At 39.2% G+C, this 17604-nt stretch overlaps 1 protein-coding gene across 3 annotated transcripts in view; it reads right to left on the bottom strand.

Moving 5' to 3' along the window:
• The window catches only part of TRPC4AP (transient receptor potential cation channel subfamily C member 4 associated protein), a 69713-nt gene that overhangs the window by 25676 nt on the left and 26433 nt on the right, over positions 1–17604 (bottom strand). For all 3 annotated transcript variants that reach the window (XM_047069797.1, XM_047069798.1, XM_047069799.1), the window contains 3 exons: positions 16012–16140; positions 10095–10302; positions 1151–1336 (listed from right to left, as the gene is read on the bottom strand). In XM_047069797.1, the coding sequence (XP_046925753.1) occupies positions 1151–1336; positions 10095–10302; positions 16012–16140 (523 nt within the window). The remainder of the gene's footprint in view (positions 1–1150; positions 1337–10094; positions 10303–16011; positions 16141–17604) is intronic.

Here is a 17604-nt window from a genome sequence, read left to right as displayed (position 1 = left end):
ATAAGTTCTGGGGATCCAACGTACTGCATGGGGATTATAGCTAATAATATTTGAATGACATTAATAAAGGAGATCTTAAAAGTTCTCACCACAAAAAAAGAAATAAGTATGTGATGAGGTGTTAATGCTATGATGGTATCGTTTTGCAATACATAAATGCATCAAATCAACATGCTATATACGTAGTATTATAAATCAATTATATCTCAGTAGTGTTGGGGCAGGGAGCCTCCGACCTGTAAGGGTACACTCATCAAGAATTTAGCCTCTTCAACTTGGAGTTGGAGGGAATGAGAAAAGCTGGTGGTCTGCCCTCCTCCCCTTCAACGGTGAGATACCATATTCCTTGTTTGGGAATTGTGTCCTCTGTTGAGGGTTGTGTCTTTTTGGCCACGCCAGCCCATAGTGGAATTCCCAACAAGCAAAAGTTCAAATGTCAAAGACACTCACTGTTCTGAGTTTTAGCAGATTTCCTTGAAGAAATGTTTCCTCATTTGCTGTATGCTCTCAGAACAACTTCCACATATACATGGATGGCTTTTGTTGTTTTTTATAGGTTTTGTTTACAGTTGCAATGGGGAGCAGGTCCACAGAGCTCCGTACACTGCCATCCTGGAACTAGAACTCCTCCTTTCACTTTTACCTGCATGATTACAGTGAGAATTCCTGGGTTTGTACAATCTGACCCCATCTTGCTGGCCAGAGTCAAACGCTTCACCGTTAAGCATATGACCCAAGATAGGCCAGAGTTCTTCACCAGGAAGCTACTGCTGAAACTAGGAGTCTACTCATCGGAACAGAGAGAACACTAAAGAACCATGGAGAATGAAGAAGAGACATGAAAAGGACTCTTTGAGTTCCTAAGAATGCTTTGGTTATTGGATCCAGACAGTCCCTTCTCCCTGCAATCAGGTCTACACTGAGGGAGTTTAAAGAGGTTTCTGTCACTAGCTTTCAAAAGTGTCTTAACAGTTCTGATCTAGGACTTCCCTGAGGAAAACTCTACTGAGCAAATTTCAATTAATGCTCCTCAGAAAAGAGGTCAAGAATGGCTTCAGAAGCCTAAGGGAAAGCTCCCCACATCATAGAAGACCCTCCCTGCCACTGCCACCCCCCCACCCCCCGCCGCCAGCCCCCAGCCCAGAAGTACCTTGATTGTGCTCAGACTCCTCATTAGCCACTCGCATCAGGGCATCCAGCACCAAAGCATTGTCTAGCCATGTGTACCACTCCTCCAACTCCTGAAGGAAGCTAGCTGTGCCCGTTGACTCTGACACCTTTCGAGTCGCAAGCTTGCAAAGCCGCTCAACAAAGCCAGGGATGCTGAGAAGGGCCGCTGCCAAGGAGAGGGAATTTTCAAAACAGAGACCAACCAGCTCTAAAGCCCTCAACAAGGAGCCTGTCCCCTACCTGTGGTGGGAATGATTTTTAATCTGACAGTAGCTAGTCAGAGAGCTTCCCTTTAAAATGAAATGCCAAGCCAAAATAAAATAGTAAATTACAGAAACAAGTTCAATTGTAGCAGGTATAGAGAAACAGGCTCTTATATCTACTAGTGGGAATGTAAATTGGAATAACTTTAGTGTCTTAAATCTGTGTGTCTTTGAGCCAGGAGCTTCATTTCTGGGAACTTCCCATAAGGAAATAACCAATTATATGTACAAAGATATTCACTGATGTGGTTTCTACAATAGCAAAATAATAAAGGCAACTACATGGTCATCAACAGCATATTGATTAAAACTATATCCAATACAATAGAATACAATAGACACTAAGAACAATGACACATATATCTTTATACGGTGACTCAGTAAAGATAATTAAACTTGTTAGAGAAAAAAATTATTACACAGTATTGGCTTAAGCCCATTTTCTTTAAAAATTTGCTTCTTTAAAATATGCACATAATATACACATAAAGAATGAAGGCTATACAGCAAGGTTTTTTTTTTTTTTTTTTTAACGTTTATTCATTTTTGAGAGACAGAGCATGAGAGGGAAAGGGGCAGAGAGAAAGGGAGACACAAAATCCGAAGCAGGCTCCAGGCTCTGAGCTGTCAGCACAGAGCCCGGTGCAGGGCTCGCAATCATGAACTGCGAGATCATGATCTGAGCTGAGGTCGGATGCTCAACCGACTGAGCCACCAAGGTGCCCCTATACAACAAGGTATTTACTGTGGCCATTCCTGAGTAGGAAAGGATATAAATGCTTTTTTTTTTTTTTTTTTTTTTTTGAGACAGAGAGAGAGGAGGAGAGAGGCAGAGGTAAGGGGAGGAGGCAGGAGAGAGAACAGCAGAGAGGGAGAGGATCTTAAGCAGGTTTCACACTCAGCACGGAGCCCGATACAGAGCTCAATCCCATGACCCTGGGATCACAACCTGAGCTGAAATCAGGAGTTTTATTTTTATGCTCAACCAACTAAGCCACCCAGGTGTTCCCATTTAAATGCTTCTTCTAAAACCACTTCTCTCTAGGGGTGCCTGGATGGCTCAGTCAGTTAAGTGTCCAGACTCCCCTGATTTTGGCTCAGGTCCTGATTTCAAGGGATCGAGCCCTGCATCCAAGCCCTGCTTGGGATTCTCTCCCTCCCTCTTTCTCTGCCCCTTCCCTGCTCTCTCTCACTCAAAATAAACTTAAAAAAACAAAACAAAACAAAAAAAAACAAAACCCTACTTCTTTCTAGCTTCATTTTCCTGTAACAAACATGTATTAGCAGTAAGAAAGAAGTTTTTTTTGTTTTGTTTTTTAGGTAAAGAAAGAAACTGAATAATCACCCAACTCCTATTTCCACTAATCCCATTTTGCTCACAATAATAAGATGGAAATTGTGATCAGCATCAGAGAACATAATACACTTTGGAGGCAGGGAAATCCAGGTTGTAGATCTTCAATTTATCATTTAACCTTCTTTAAAAATAAGGACTAGGGGCGCCTGGGTGGCGCAGTCGGTTAAGCGTCCGACTTCAGCCAGGTCACGATCTCGCGGTCCGTGAGTTCGAGCCCCGCGTCGGGCTCTGGGCTGATGGCTCAGCCTGGAGCCTGTTTCCCATTCTGTGTCTCCCTCTCTCTCTGGCCCTCCCCCGTTCATGCTCTGTCTCTCTCTCTGTCCCAAAAATAAATAAACGTTGAAAAAAAAAAATTTAAAAAAAAATAAAATAAAATAAAAATAAGGACTAACATCTCTACGTATTTGCTTATACATGTATTAATTAAATCTTCCTGGAAGGACAGAAAACACCAATGGTTGCCAAAGGCAAAGAGAATTAGGTAACCAGAAACACGAGTGTGAGGGGGTAGTTTTTCGATGAACACCTTTTTGAGCCTGTAGATTCTTTAGAACCGTGTGAAGGTATCATCTAATTGAAAAAAAGTAGGTATTTCATAATACCAAGATAATACTATTAATTTGGGGGTATAATATGATATTGGAGTTATTTTTAAAATTGTGGAAATACTGCAATATATGCAAGTTGAATTTTATTGTATCTAGGATTTACTTCAAAATAATTCAAAATAAGGTAGGGGGGGCTCCTGGGGGTTCTGTCAGTTAAGCATCCAACTTTGGCTCAGGTCGTGATCTCATGGTTCAGGGGTCTGACACCACGTTGGGTTCTGTGCTGACAGCTCAGAGCCTGAAACCTGCTCTGCCCCTCTCCCACTTACCTCTGTCTCTCTCAAAAATAAATGAACTTTAGAAAAAAGTTCAAAATAAGAGAGGAGCGAATGGGGATAAAGAGAGGCCATCAGTTGACAACTGCTGAATCGAGCTGATGGGTAAATAGGTATCATTATAATGTTATATGTGTCATATACATGTCTCTGTGTGAAGAATCTAAATGAAAAAAATTTTTAAATAATTTTAAAATGTCTATTTATTTATTTTCAGGGGGGAAGGGCAGAAAGAGAGGGATAGCAAATCCCAACTGGGCTCCGAACTAAGAGTGCAGAACCTGACAAGGGACTCGATACCAAAAACCATGAGATCATGATCTGAGTCAAAACCAAGAGTCAGATGTTTAACCAACTGAGGAACCCAGGTGCCCCTAAATGAAAAATTTTAACATAAAATTCAAAAGAACACAGTATTAAAGAAAATTCTTCAAAACTAAAATAAGTTACAACAAAGTACAGCTAGGATTGTACAAATGCATATTAAATTAAGTTCTAGCACAGAGCTCAGCAAATACTCTTAGCCCCCTTTCCATCCTCTATTAATTAGTGACTATAATGTCCGAACTCATTTAAAAAAAAAAAAAAAAAAAAAAAGCAAGGGCGCCTGGGTGGCTCAGTCGGTTAAGCATCCAACTTCGGCTCAGGTCATGATTTCATGGCTTGTGAGTTTGGGCCCTGCGTCAGGCTCTGTGCTGACAGGTCGGAGCCTGGAGCCTATTTCAGATTCTGTGTCTCCCTTTCTCTCTGCCCTCCCCTACTCATGCTTGGTGTCTCTCTCTTTCTCAAAAATAAACATTAAAAAAAATGTTTTTTTAAAGCTGTAATTATATTAAAATTAACTTTTCTTTAAAAAGTTGAACACAGAATTACCATATGACCCAGCCACTCCACACCTAAGTATAGACCCAAAACAACTGAAAAGAGGCGCTCACATAAATATGTACAAACACATCCTCATGACATTTCACAGCAGCCAAAAAGGGGAAAACAATCCAAATGTCGATCAAGAGATGAATGAACTGTGGTATATACAAATATTATTCAGCCATAAAAAAAAAGATGAAACACTGATATGCTACAGAATGGATGAACCTCAAAGTCATCATGCTAAGTGAAAAAAGCAGGATACAAAAAGTTAACGTATTATATGATTCCATTTAAAAAATATCTAGCATAGGTATAAGAAAGCAGGTAGTTGCCAGGCTTGGGAAGAATGGGAACAGCTGCTTAACATGTACACAGTTTCACTTTGGGGTGATGAAAATGTTTTGAAAATAGATGGAAGTGTGGTTGCACAAACTGTAAATGCACTAAATGCTACTGAATTGTTCATTTTAAATGGTTTATTTGGTTATGTGACACTCACCTTAAAAAAAAAAATACATGGAGGTAGTTTTGCTTTGAGATACCATTTTTTACTTATTGGCTTGGCAGACATCAAGAAGTTTAAAAAGGCCCTGCAATGGGAATCATGTACAGGGGGGATGGGCAGAAAAGATGTACCATAATTTCTTTAGAGGGTTAACTTGTCAATATCTATCAAAGTTTAAAAGGCAAATATCCAGCACATCATACTCCATACACAAGGCTGTTATTTGTAGGAACAAAGGTTTAAAAATAAACCAAATTTCCACCAATAGGGGACTAGTTAAATAAATTGTGGTATGCCCATATATTAGAATACCATGTAGCTATAAAAAGGAATCACATAATTCTGTATGTACTGGAATCGAATGCTTTGCAAGATAAAGTTAAGCGAAAAAAACAAGGAGCAGAATGGAGGCTATTTTATACTACCACCTGTACAGACAGGGAGCAGCCAATCTCTTTCCCCCTCCATCCCCCTGACTGGGCAGGTACAGAATTTCTCTGCAGAGTCATATGAGAAAATGAAACAGGTTGCTATGGGGAGGGGGAACAAACTTTCTACTGTATATACCTGCTATTCTTATTATTTAAGAAACCTTAGGGGCGCCTGGGTGGCGCAGTCGGTTAAGCGTCCGACTTCAGCCAGGTCACGATCTCGCGGTCCGTGAGTTCGAGCCCCGCGTCGGGCTCTGGGCTGATGGCTCAGAGCCTGGAGCCTGTTTCTGATTCTGTGTCTCCCTCTCTCTGCCCCTCCCCCATTCATGCTCTGTCTCTCTCTGTCCCAAAAATAAACGTTGAAAAAAAAAATTAAAAAAAAAAAAAAAAAAAGAAACCTTAGACATATATTACTTTTTCCAAAAATAAAAGAGTTTGGATTCTACAGGAAAACCTTCCCAGAGCTGGATTTTTCTCTTAATCTCTTTTCTGGAGGGTGAATGGCTGCAGTTTCTCTGTTCCTCACAGGACAGTTCCTTCCTGCCCTACACTCTCCACACAGCACTTAGACGCAGCACTTAGAACGTGACCTGCCCAGGGGCGCCTGGGTGGCGCAGTCGGTTAAGCGTCCGACTTCAGCCAGGTCACGATCTCGCAGTCCGTGAGTTCGAGCCCCGCGTCGGGATCTGGGCTGATGGCTCAGAGCCTGGAGCCTGTTTCTGATTCTGTGTCTCCCTCTCTCTCTGCCCCTCCCCCGTTCATGCTCTGTCTCTCTCTGTCGCAAAAATAAATAAACGTTGAAAAAAAAAAAAATTAAAAAAAAAAAAAAAGAACGTGACCTGCCCAGCATTCAGAGTTCCGAGACTCCGGCCCCCACCTTGGGAGATTCTAGAGCCTCTGTGAGTCACTCATCTCTTGAAAACATGATGAAAAGCTATGGGCTCTCACCCTGAAAAAAAAATCATTGGCCTAATTATGCTCATCAAATGATATACAATCTCCGGGAACTGGCACCCAGCACCACAGTGTGCTAGTAATTCTCACAGCTTTACCAGCAGCTATCACACACTACTGGTTAATGTTAAAATGTCAAACTGGTTGACAACGGAAACACAATTTCTGAATTTCTGCAAAAGCAGACCTTTTCTCTCATATTTGTTAAAACATCAGTATTTTGAAATATTCCCGCAAACCTTTCTCCTCAGCTTAGGCCCTGCTTTCCAGCTGAGAGGATTCTGAATTCTCTCCTAGCTCCTGTGTTGCAGAAATCAGCCCTTGTTAGCTCAGTGTGACCTATAAATTGATAATTATCTGGCCTGTGGCTTCATCTACATCTCTGACTAAAATCTTGATTTTTTTTTCCCCCAGATGAAACCATCTGTTCCCACATGAACGGACAGAAGAACAACTGGTAGTTCTGAGAAATCCAAAGAGGACTCTAACATTTTTATTATCTGAGCTCCAGAAAGACAGTATAAATCACTATTTTGCTGGGTAAGAAAACAGCCACAATTTATTAAAAACAAAACAAAAACACATCAGCTTTATATGCGGTTATGGACTGAATTGGGTCCCCTTCCAAATTCATATGTTGAAGCCCAAATCCATAATATAGCTGTATTTGGAGACCGGGCCTTTAGGGAGGTAATTAAATGGGGTCATGAGAGTGGGGCCCTAATCCAATAGGACAGATGTCCTTATATAAGAGGAAGAGACATCAGAGATCTCTTTCTCTCTTTGTACATACACAGAGGAAAGACAACATTAGGACACAGTGAGAAGGCAGCCGTCTGCAAACCAGAAACCAATGCTGAGGGCACCTTGATCTTGAACCTCTAGCCTCCAGAACTGTGAGAAAATGAACTTCTGTTCTTTAAGCCACCCAGTCTACGGTATGTTATTATGGCAGCCCGAGATGACTGTTACACACACCTTTATTTAAAAATATCCGGTACCGGAGTTCAATTAAAGCATGACAATATTGAGAACTAAGATCTTTCTCATTGCACTTGTGATTTAATTATGTTCACCTTGGCCTTCCCAGGGCATGTGACTGGAGAAAAATGTGTGTGGGGGCAGGAGGCAGGGAAAGAGGAACTGTATGGTCAGAGAGCTGGGAAAGGACCCTGTACAACATCATGTGCTAAAATACAACTTTTAATAAAGCTTCAACCCAAAAGCTACAAGCAGACATCACATGTAGAGTATCTCATGGGTTAGCCACACAGGTATACAAGTGAACCTAGACATTTTATAAAGACTTCCTTTAAAAAAAAATTTTTTTTTAATGTTTATTCTTGAGACAGAGAGCATGAACAGGGGAGGGGCAGAGAGAGAGAGAGAGAGAGAGACACAGATCCTGAAACAGGCTCCAGGCTCTGAGCTGTCAGCACAGAGCCCAACGTGGGGCTTGAACCCACGAACTGTGAGATCATGACCTGAGCTGAAGTCGGACGCTTAACCAACTGAGACGCCCAGGCACCCCAAGACTTCCTTTTTTTAATGCCTCATATAAAGGAAACTAGGTTTGGGGTTAACTCTCAGTTAATTAAAAAATCAACTGACTAAAATACCTTGTCCTCCAAGAATGATGGGCAGTGCTGGTTTCACTTAAGGTAGCTTATAGACAGGTGGGTGAAGGTAACTGACAATAACAGGATAAAAATGATCTGTAGAACAGATTCCTTAAATGTAAAACTAAAAGATGAAAGTTACTTAGTGCCTCAGCACACACAAGTATCTAATACAGAACCTTTATGACCCTCAGTTTCCTAAGCTGTGCAATGAATGGGGCTGCTTGGAGAAGTAAATAAAATCACTGTTCGGTTATGCAGTTAGCTCAATGTTTGCTACACAGCAGGAGTTTAACAAATGTGAACTTTTGTCAGTATATATGTATGTGTGTTTAAATCAGCTTTAAGGTATAATTTAGTTATAATAGAACTCATGTTTTTAAGAATGAGTATTTTATGATTTGCTAAAATGAGTACTCCTTAAAAGTCCTAAGAAAGGAGAAGGGAGGGGAATAAAAGCCTACACAGACCAGGGTAGGCCTTGGATCTATGGACTCAGGAAGAAAAACAAGCCTAGAGGGGGAACCACCAACCTGGGGTCCATAGGGTTCATATACTTCTGTTTTTATTATGACTAAAACACGTATAATTATATTCCCTAACAACCTAGAAATACAGTCATGACTATGTGGTGTTCATAACTAAAACTAGAATGCTAACAGAGTTAATGAAGGACTCATATTTAGTACTTAGAAGGGAGATTGCTATGTAGCACTTAGCAATTCTGCAGAGCTAGGCCTGGGAACCCACACATCCAGTCAACTGGACTTCAGAAACAAAGTACTGTTTTCAAAGCATCCTCAGGGCTACTGTGGGATGATCATGGCTTTCTACTACTGTTTTTTTTTTTTTTTAATGTTTATTTATTTTTTAGAGAGAGACAGACAGACAGAGTATGAGTGCAGGAAGGGCAGAGAGAGAGGGAGACACAGAATCTGAAGCAGGCTCCAGGCTCTGAGCTGTCAGCACAGAGCCCGATGTGGGACTCAAACCCACAAACCATGAGATCATGACTGAGCCGAAGTCGGACACTTAACCAACTGAGCCACCCAGGCACCCTCTCTACTACTGCTTTTTAATTGGTTATTCGGTTAACACTAAGGCAGACTGATTTTTCAGTCTGTTAGTGTTCAAGAACTAGCTTTTAAGACACATAAATAATTTAGTTCAAATATGGATCATCTATACTCTTATAACCAAAACAGATATATGCCCAATTTCTCCAAATCTGCTTAGACCAGGATAGAAACAGAAAAAAGTTCTCTTGCTAACAAAAAGCAACAGGTGGGGAAATCATTAGCATATTCATGTGGTTCTAAAATCAAATAATACATAAAATAATACATTCAGAAGTCCTACTTCCACTGCTGTCATCTACCTTGTTTCCAGCCACCCCCAACAGGTAACCATTTTTAGTTTCTTGTGTGTGCTTTCAGTTTATGCATACTGTATATGAGCAAACAAATACATCTGATCTTATTCTCCCCATCTCTGCTTTACTACAAAAAGTATCATACTATACACATAGCTCTGCATTTTCCTCTTTAACAGTAATACATCTTGGAGATGTTATCCTGTATTAGTACATACTAAATCTTCTTCATTCTTTTTTCTTAAAAGCTATACAATTTTCCATTATATAAATGTTCCGGAAATTTAGTTTCTTATCAATAAAACATTTAAGTTGTTCTGGTCTTTTGTTATTACAATGTTGCAATGAATGACCTTGAATATACGTCATTGCCTATATACCTACAGGATAAAGGCCCAGATGAGGCTTAGTGGATCAAAAGGTACGTGTATTTGTAATTCTGATAAACAATGGATCTTACTTTTTTGATGTTCTGAATCCATTAAAAAATCTAATAAAGGTTACAAACTTGGCCCCTATAATAATGAACACATACAAAATTCACATACTCTAAGTGGACCCTATGAGCCCTCACATGGATCAATCTCTGGAGATATTGAAAGAGCAGATAATTTACAAAGGGGTCTCAGAGCCATAATTTCAAAACTCCGAAAACTTTGAGAGATTTTACCTTGGTTGATTTCAGCTGCGGAAGGTCCTAAGCTCAAGCTCTTCTTCTGCTGAGCATTTTTGGCAAGTAGTGTATGCTTGTCATCATTCCCTGTATCCATCTCTGAAATGGTGACAGCCAGAATCCGGCAGAAATTAGCAAGCTGCTGCTGATCAAAATTGGATACTAAAGAACTCAGATTGGGGACTTCATCTAGTCGGATCATTTCCTACAGGAAACACAAATAAAACAATCCCCATGCTCAGTTCATTTGACACTGGATGTGCCCCTTGTTTGCATTCCCCAAAGAATGGGGCTTGGCAGCTAGACCACTTACTTAGGTTAAATCCCAGCTCTGCAAACTGCAGCTGTGCAAACACAGGTAAATTATGGAACCTCTCTAAGTCTCTGTGTGCTCAACTGTCAAATGGGACTAACATACCTTATAGGATTGGTCTGAGGATTAAACCCTTTGAAAACCATTGTTCTTATTCTTTGTTCATGTGGCTCATTTTGTCTATTTAGAAAAGCAAAGCAAAGCAAATGCCTACCGCTCAAGTTTTATCATTCATAAATTGCCATTCTTGCTACAGATGTTTTCTTTTTAAGAAAGAAGAAATAAAATATTCCTAACCAGTTGTGTTCCCATATCTCCTGCCAGAGGGAACCTTTATTTTGAACTGTTTATTATTCCCACACATGTTCTTATACTTATATTTCCATAAAAATATATGGTATTAAAGTGAAGGAAACCACCAACAAAAGAAACAGCAACCTACTGTTGAAGATATTTGTAAATGATGTATCTGATGAGGGGTTAATATCCAAAAAATAAAGAACTTACACAATGCAACATAAGAAATGATCTGATTAAAAAAATGGGCAGAGAATCTAAATAGACATTTTTCCAAAGAAGACATACAGAAGGTCAACAGACACATGAAAAGATTTCAGGAGGGAAATGAAAATCAAAACCACAATGAGATATCACCTCATATCTGTCAGAATGGCTAATATTAAAAAGGCAGGAAATAACAAGTGTTAGAGAGGATGTGGAAAAAAAGGAGGATGGTACACTGTTGGTAGGAATGTAAACTGGTACAGCCATTACGGAAAACAGTATGGAGTTTCCTCAAAAAAAAAAAAAAAAATCAAAAACAGAAATATCAATGATCCAGTAATTTCACCACTGGGTATTTACCCAAAGAAAACAAAAACAGTAATTTGAAAAAAATATATGCACCCCTATAGTTATTGAAGCATTATTTACAATAGTCAAGATAGAGAAGCAACCCAAGTGTTCATCAACAGATGAATGGATAAAGAAGACATGGTATACATGGACAATGGAGTATTATTCAGCCATAAAGAAGGATGAGATCTTGCCATTTACAACAACACGGAGAGACCAAAAGGATATAATGCTAAGTGAAATAAGTCAGAGAAAGACAAATACCATTTGATTTCACTTGTATAGGAGTCTACAAAACAAAACAAATGAATAAACAAAACAGAAAAAGACTCATAAATACAGAGAACTGGTGGTTGCCAGGAGAGGCGATTATTGGGGGGGATGGGCAAAATAAGTCAAGGGGATTAAGAGGTACAAACTTCCAGGTATAAAAGAAATAAGTTGTAGGGATGAAAAGTACAGCATGGGGAATATAGTCAATAATATTACAGTAACATTGCATGGTGACAGATGGTGACTATACACAGTGGCGAGTATAGCTTAATGTATAAAATCACTGAATCACTAGGTTGTATACCTGAAACTAGTATTATATTGCATGTCAACTATACTTCAATAAAAAATAAATCAAAAAATTTAAAAACATTGTTTTGTTTTTAAAACCAACAATGTATTGTTTTGCATGTACAGTGTGAATTATATATGACACCTTACTGTTAGTTAACACTGGGATTTTTTTTTTTTTATTTATGCCACTTCTGACAACAGAAAGTTAGTACTTTTTCAACTTTTATTTATTTTTAAGTAGGCTCTGGCCCAATATGGGGCTTGAACTCACAATCCCAAGATCAAGAGTCGCATGCTCTACTGATTGGGCCAGCCAGGTGCCTCTCAACACTAGGATTAAATTACACAGATACAAGTAGCTCTAATTCATTCATTTTTTCACTCTTTTACTCCAGTGTATTTAACCAGTGTGTGTGTGTGTGTGTGTGTGTGTGTGTGTGTCCGTACACACACACACACACACACTCATACTATACACATAGCTCTGCATTTTCCTCTTTAACAGTAATACATCTTGGAGATGTTATCCTGTATTAGTACATACCAAATCTTCTATATACACATATATGTGTGTGTATGTGTGTGTGTGTGTGTGTGTGTGCTTAGGTAGGCTATAATTTTTCACTATTAAACAATGCTGCCATGAATATTCCTATAGGTGTCTCCTTGTGTGCTTGCACAAGTAACCAATTATCTAGAGTAAGTAATAGCAGGCATTCTTGTCTTTTTGACTTTAACAGGAGTATTTCCAAAGTTTCAACATTAAGTTTTATGTTTGCGGTAAGTTAACTGATATCCTGTATCAAGTTAAGGAATTTTCCTTCTATTCCTAACTTCTATCATAAATGAATACTGAATTTTATGAAATGCTTTGTTATTTTAGTTTTTCTTTTTTTTTTATTCTTCTCTACAATCTGCAAATGTTGCATGTTGTATGAGCTTCTCTTCTTCTGAAACATCCTTATATTCCTCAGAAAATACCTACTGCCCTTCATCTCACTGATTCACTTCCACTGAACTGGATATTTCTCAATCACTGCACATATCCTATGATCTTGTAATTATCTATTTTCCACATAAACTTACGCTGCCTTGAGGCTGTCCAGAGCCTCAACACATAAGACTTGGTGGTGAGGGTCTCAGTAAATGTGTACTGAACAGGTGAATGATTCCTAGAAGCCCTCATGAGTTCCACTCTTACTTCTGGGAATGAAGGCCTGGAGTTCGCTGTGGAGGAGCTACCTGGGGGCAGCCTCTTCCACCTTTGCCTTCTCCTTCCCCAGTACACAACAAAAGGGAGCCATTGTTATTATTGGTAACTGTAACTTTCAGCCCTGTTCCTCTAGCTCTGTGATGGGTCATAAACTAGGTCCTACCACCCTCCAAGCCCACTTCCTTGTGTTATATTTTAATTTTAAAATTTAATACATACAACATATGTTACGAAGCATAATCAAGTGAATAGCTGTGTGTGCCTTTCCTATCACATCTTCCTGCTTCTCTGCCAGAGGTAACCACAAACCTGAATTTTATTTTTGCTTTGCTGTTAAGATAAAAAAAGCTTTGTGTATGAGTTGAGTTTGCTTATTTCAGAGCTTTATAAAAATGATACACTACATACAGTCTTCTGTAACTGACTTCTATCAGTACTTTCTATGAGTTAGCTATGTTGTTGCCTATATCAACAATTTATTCACTTCCACTACTTTATAATATTCCATTGTGTGGATTGAGAAAATTTATCCATTCTACTGCTGATGGATCACAGACTTGGTTTCAGTTTTTTGACCCTGAAACAATGCTATAAACATTCTTATGTGTTTCTTGATGCACATGTACAGAAGTATTTCTGGCTTCCAAACCATTCTGATAATGTCCAAGAATAAGAAAAAGTTTCCATCACAACCCAATAAAACATACATAGGTGAATGTATAAATACGTGACAAAAACTTAAATAATAACCCTTACATGATACACTTTAATCTTTTCTATTTAGCTGACAGACCCAGTGGCTTGATTTCACAATCTCTTGGCTTTGATGTAGTGTTTTCATTTCTAAGAATTACTGGTCTGTCTGGGATGGAGTTTATCCACAAGCATGCCTGGGAATAGGTTACAGGTGACCCAGGCACAAGAATGATGCCTCGGCCCTCAGGGTAGTGCTTCCCTAGGTGCTAGATCACGAGGTATGCACATGTTCAACTAGAAAAGAAGATAAATATATTCTGCAGGAACAAAAAGATATCAGCAGTATATAAGTATTTCCAATGATATACATTCTCACCAACATTTGTGCTCTCATGGTGGCCTTAATTTGCATTTCCCTCATTATTAATGAAGTATCTTCTTTTATTTATAGATTCTCTTCTGTGAAATGCTTGCTTACATCACTGCCTCCCCCCGCCCCTTTTTTTAACTAGGTTGTCTTTTTCTTGCTGATTTGTAAGAATTCTTGATAAATTCTGAATACCAATTTGTTAGTTACATGGGTTACATATATCTTTTCCCAGTCTGTGGCTTGGGTTCCCACTTTCTTTACGGTGCCTATCCCCCTTTCAGACTGCACCAAGGTAACAATGTCTAGCAGAACTCATCACTATTTTTAGCAACACACAAAAATATGAGTGTGACAGGGCATGACAGGCAAGCAGGAAAAGTTATGAAGGAGCAATCCTAGGCTCCCATGCTGAAACTGCGAAGGAGTCTAGTGTTTCCACCCTTGAAGCCCCCTTTCACACACTGGCTGGAGCATACAATTATTGGAGAAATGACAAAGACTTTTTATCAAAGAACACAAAGGGTCTGGGACCTGCACACATCTCCAGTGTGTTCCTACAGACAATGGGCCACTTGTGCATCTTCTGCCTGCACGATGACAAGCAAGGCCTGGGGAAAATGCAGCAGAAAGACAGAAACGAAAGCTAGGGTAACCGCAAAGCACGTGGGTAGCCTTTTCTCTGCAAGAGCAACTCTAAGAGGCAATTCCTGCCTCCTCAGTAGTAAGAGGAAGAAATCTTCCCACTGCAACCAACATGGAAGCATGGAATAAGGACTAGGGAAGTAAGCTCCATGTCTTCACAAGCATTACACAAATATCTAATACACTGACTATCTAACAGATATCTAACAGATGGTGTGTTTTTTGGGTTCTAAGTTTTTTATGATATTTTTTAATTTAGTGTTTCATTTTCATCACAGCTCCTCTTTTAAAAAAATTTTTTTAAGTAGGCTCTACATCCAACATGGGGCTTATACTCACGACCCAGAGATCAAGAGTTGTATGTTCCACCAACTGAGCCAGTCAGGTGCCCCTTTGTGTGTTTTTAAAAAAAAAAAAAATTAAAAAAAAATGTTAATGTTTATTTGAGAGACAGAGAGAGAGAATGAACATGAGTGGGGGAGGGGCAGAGAGCGAGAGAGACAGAATCTGAAGCAGGCTCTAGGCTCTGAGCTTGTCAGCACGACAGCTCACTAACTGTGAGATCATGACCTGAGCTGAATCAGACGCTTAACCAACCAACCCAGGCGCCCCTGTGTGTGGGATTTCTTTCTTTCTTTTTTTTTTTTTTTAAGTATATTCAGGATCTTTTGAATGTCCATCTTATGACCAAGTGGCAGGCTTTCAGTGCTCACATTTGTGTCTCCTATGTTGGTATCAAATTTTAACTGTTTAAGACTAATGAGATTAAACAGAAGTGAACTTAGTAAGTCTAAGCCAAACATCACCATCCAGGGAAACATATCCTGATGAATGAAGGTTTCACAGCATTCAAATATAGAAAAGTGGTAGGAAAATGGAGTTATCCCATAGCATACAGCAGTGTAAGTATGCCAAAAAGATCCTGCATCATAATAATTAGCAAAGGGCAATTTGATTTCAGCAAAGTAACATTAGCCATCACATTAAAGGCAATCTGAACTTTTGAGTTTTATCATTAGTTTGATTTCAATTTATATACTGACTTAGGTTTTACTGTCACTTAAAACCCATTAGAAGAAGAAATATAACCTACTTTTGTACCTAAATATATTTAAGTAAAAAAAAAAAAAAAAAGTTAACATGAGGAATATGGATGAATTTTTCTTTTAAAAGAGCTCTGTACATCAGTCTTGAGAATCCAATTATCGAAGACACCCTCCACCATCTGGTCATCCACCTGCTGGAGAACATAGCTCACCTTTTTAACACCCAAAATATCTTCAATGAGGGTTGCTGTTTGTAAGAATGTTTTCTTACTCGTCATCAACGTAAACAGGAAGATCACAAAGTCATTCTTTTCTGCCAAACGCTTTGTAACTCCTTCCGTCTATCACAAGGGAGAAGGAGAGAAAAGGCAGGATAGGTTATAATCTTAAAACCTGAAAAGCAAGGTACCCCCTTCTGGAAACTGGAAAAGCAACTTCAAGCTCCCTGAGGAATTCTTGGCAGAGGACTTAAATCCCTATAACCATATACAAAACGTGTGCAAATGCTTTTTGAGAGGATGGGTTTCTCCATGGTAGGTTCACCATATGTTCTGACCTAATACCTACCTAGTAACTCAATGAGGAGCTACACACTAGCACCCAGTAGCCCAAGTTTTATTTGGCCAGCAGTACATTTTAAGGAGTGAATGTCAATGTCTTCAGGCATGACGTCCTTACTCCAGATTAGCCAAAATCTGCACCGTCCCCACCCCAAAACAGGCACCTCCAGACATTTCTTCATTTCTGCCTAATCCCTGGAATTAAGCCAGATCAACTGAGTTGGACCATATCATACTATGTTCTTCACATTTTTGTTTCCTCCTTTCCTTTTTTTTTTTTTTTTTAAACTGAACTGTGTTTTGCTGGAGTATCACTGATTAACATTAGGTGTCATTAACAAAAGCCTCATAAAACTAATGACCACATGGAAGTTGCCCAAGAGGGGGTCATCATACATACATCATCTTTTAAAATAAGGACAAGTTCTTACTGACCTCAGTTGCAAGAATAGTTGTATGTTAGCTGAACAATTAGTTTCCTTTTATCTTCTAGGTCTGTCTGTGCCTCTCTGTCCACTAGCTACATGTGGCTACTGAGCACTTGAAACATGGTGCTCCAAGTGTAAAACACACACTGAGTTTTGAAAGCTTAGTACGAAAAAAGAAATATCTTATTAATAATTACTTACAACTGTTTACATGTTGGAACAATCTTAGTCTTTTTTTTTTTTTTTTTTAGAGAGAGCACGCAAGCAGGGAAAAGGGGCAGAGGGAGATGGGAGGAGACAGGGAGAAAGAAGGAGAGAGGGAGAGGGAGAGGGAGAGAGAGAGAGAGAGAGAGAGAGAGAGAGAATCTCAAACAACTCTACACTCATCATTGAGCCCAAAATGGGGCTCGATCCCTTGACCCCAGGATTATGACCTGAGCTGAAATCAAGAATCAGATGCTCAACTGACTGAGACACCCAGGCGCCCTGACATATTGGAATAATCTTGATATACTATGCTAAATAAAATATATTATTAAAATTAACTTCACGATTTCTTCCTACTTCTTTTCTTTCTAAAAAAAATGTGGCTATAAGGAAATTTAAAATAATCTAAGTGGTTCACGCTGTATTTCTGTTGCATGGCACAGTTACAGATGCTGAACTGCATAAGTGTTGAAACTTATTTCTCTAATTGTGTTGGTTGATAAGAAGCTTAAACCCAAATTTATGTCCCATCCACAACACCAATGATTTTATAGTCAGCCCAATTCCTGGATACATGTTACACCCTCACCGTGTTCCACCCTTTTCCTTA

The sequence above is a fragment of the Lynx rufus genome, unplaced genomic scaffold (assembly GCF_022079265.1).
Source record: "Lynx rufus isolate CCGP_SWC_20201006 ecotype Redwood Valley unplaced genomic scaffold, mLynRuf1.p SCAF_8, whole genome shotgun sequence".
Lineage (NCBI taxonomy): Eukaryota > Metazoa > Chordata > Mammalia > Carnivora > Felidae > Lynx > Lynx rufus.
The sequence above is the reverse complement of the archived record's forward strand: the minus strand, read 5'-3'. Positions and strand labels throughout refer to the sequence as shown.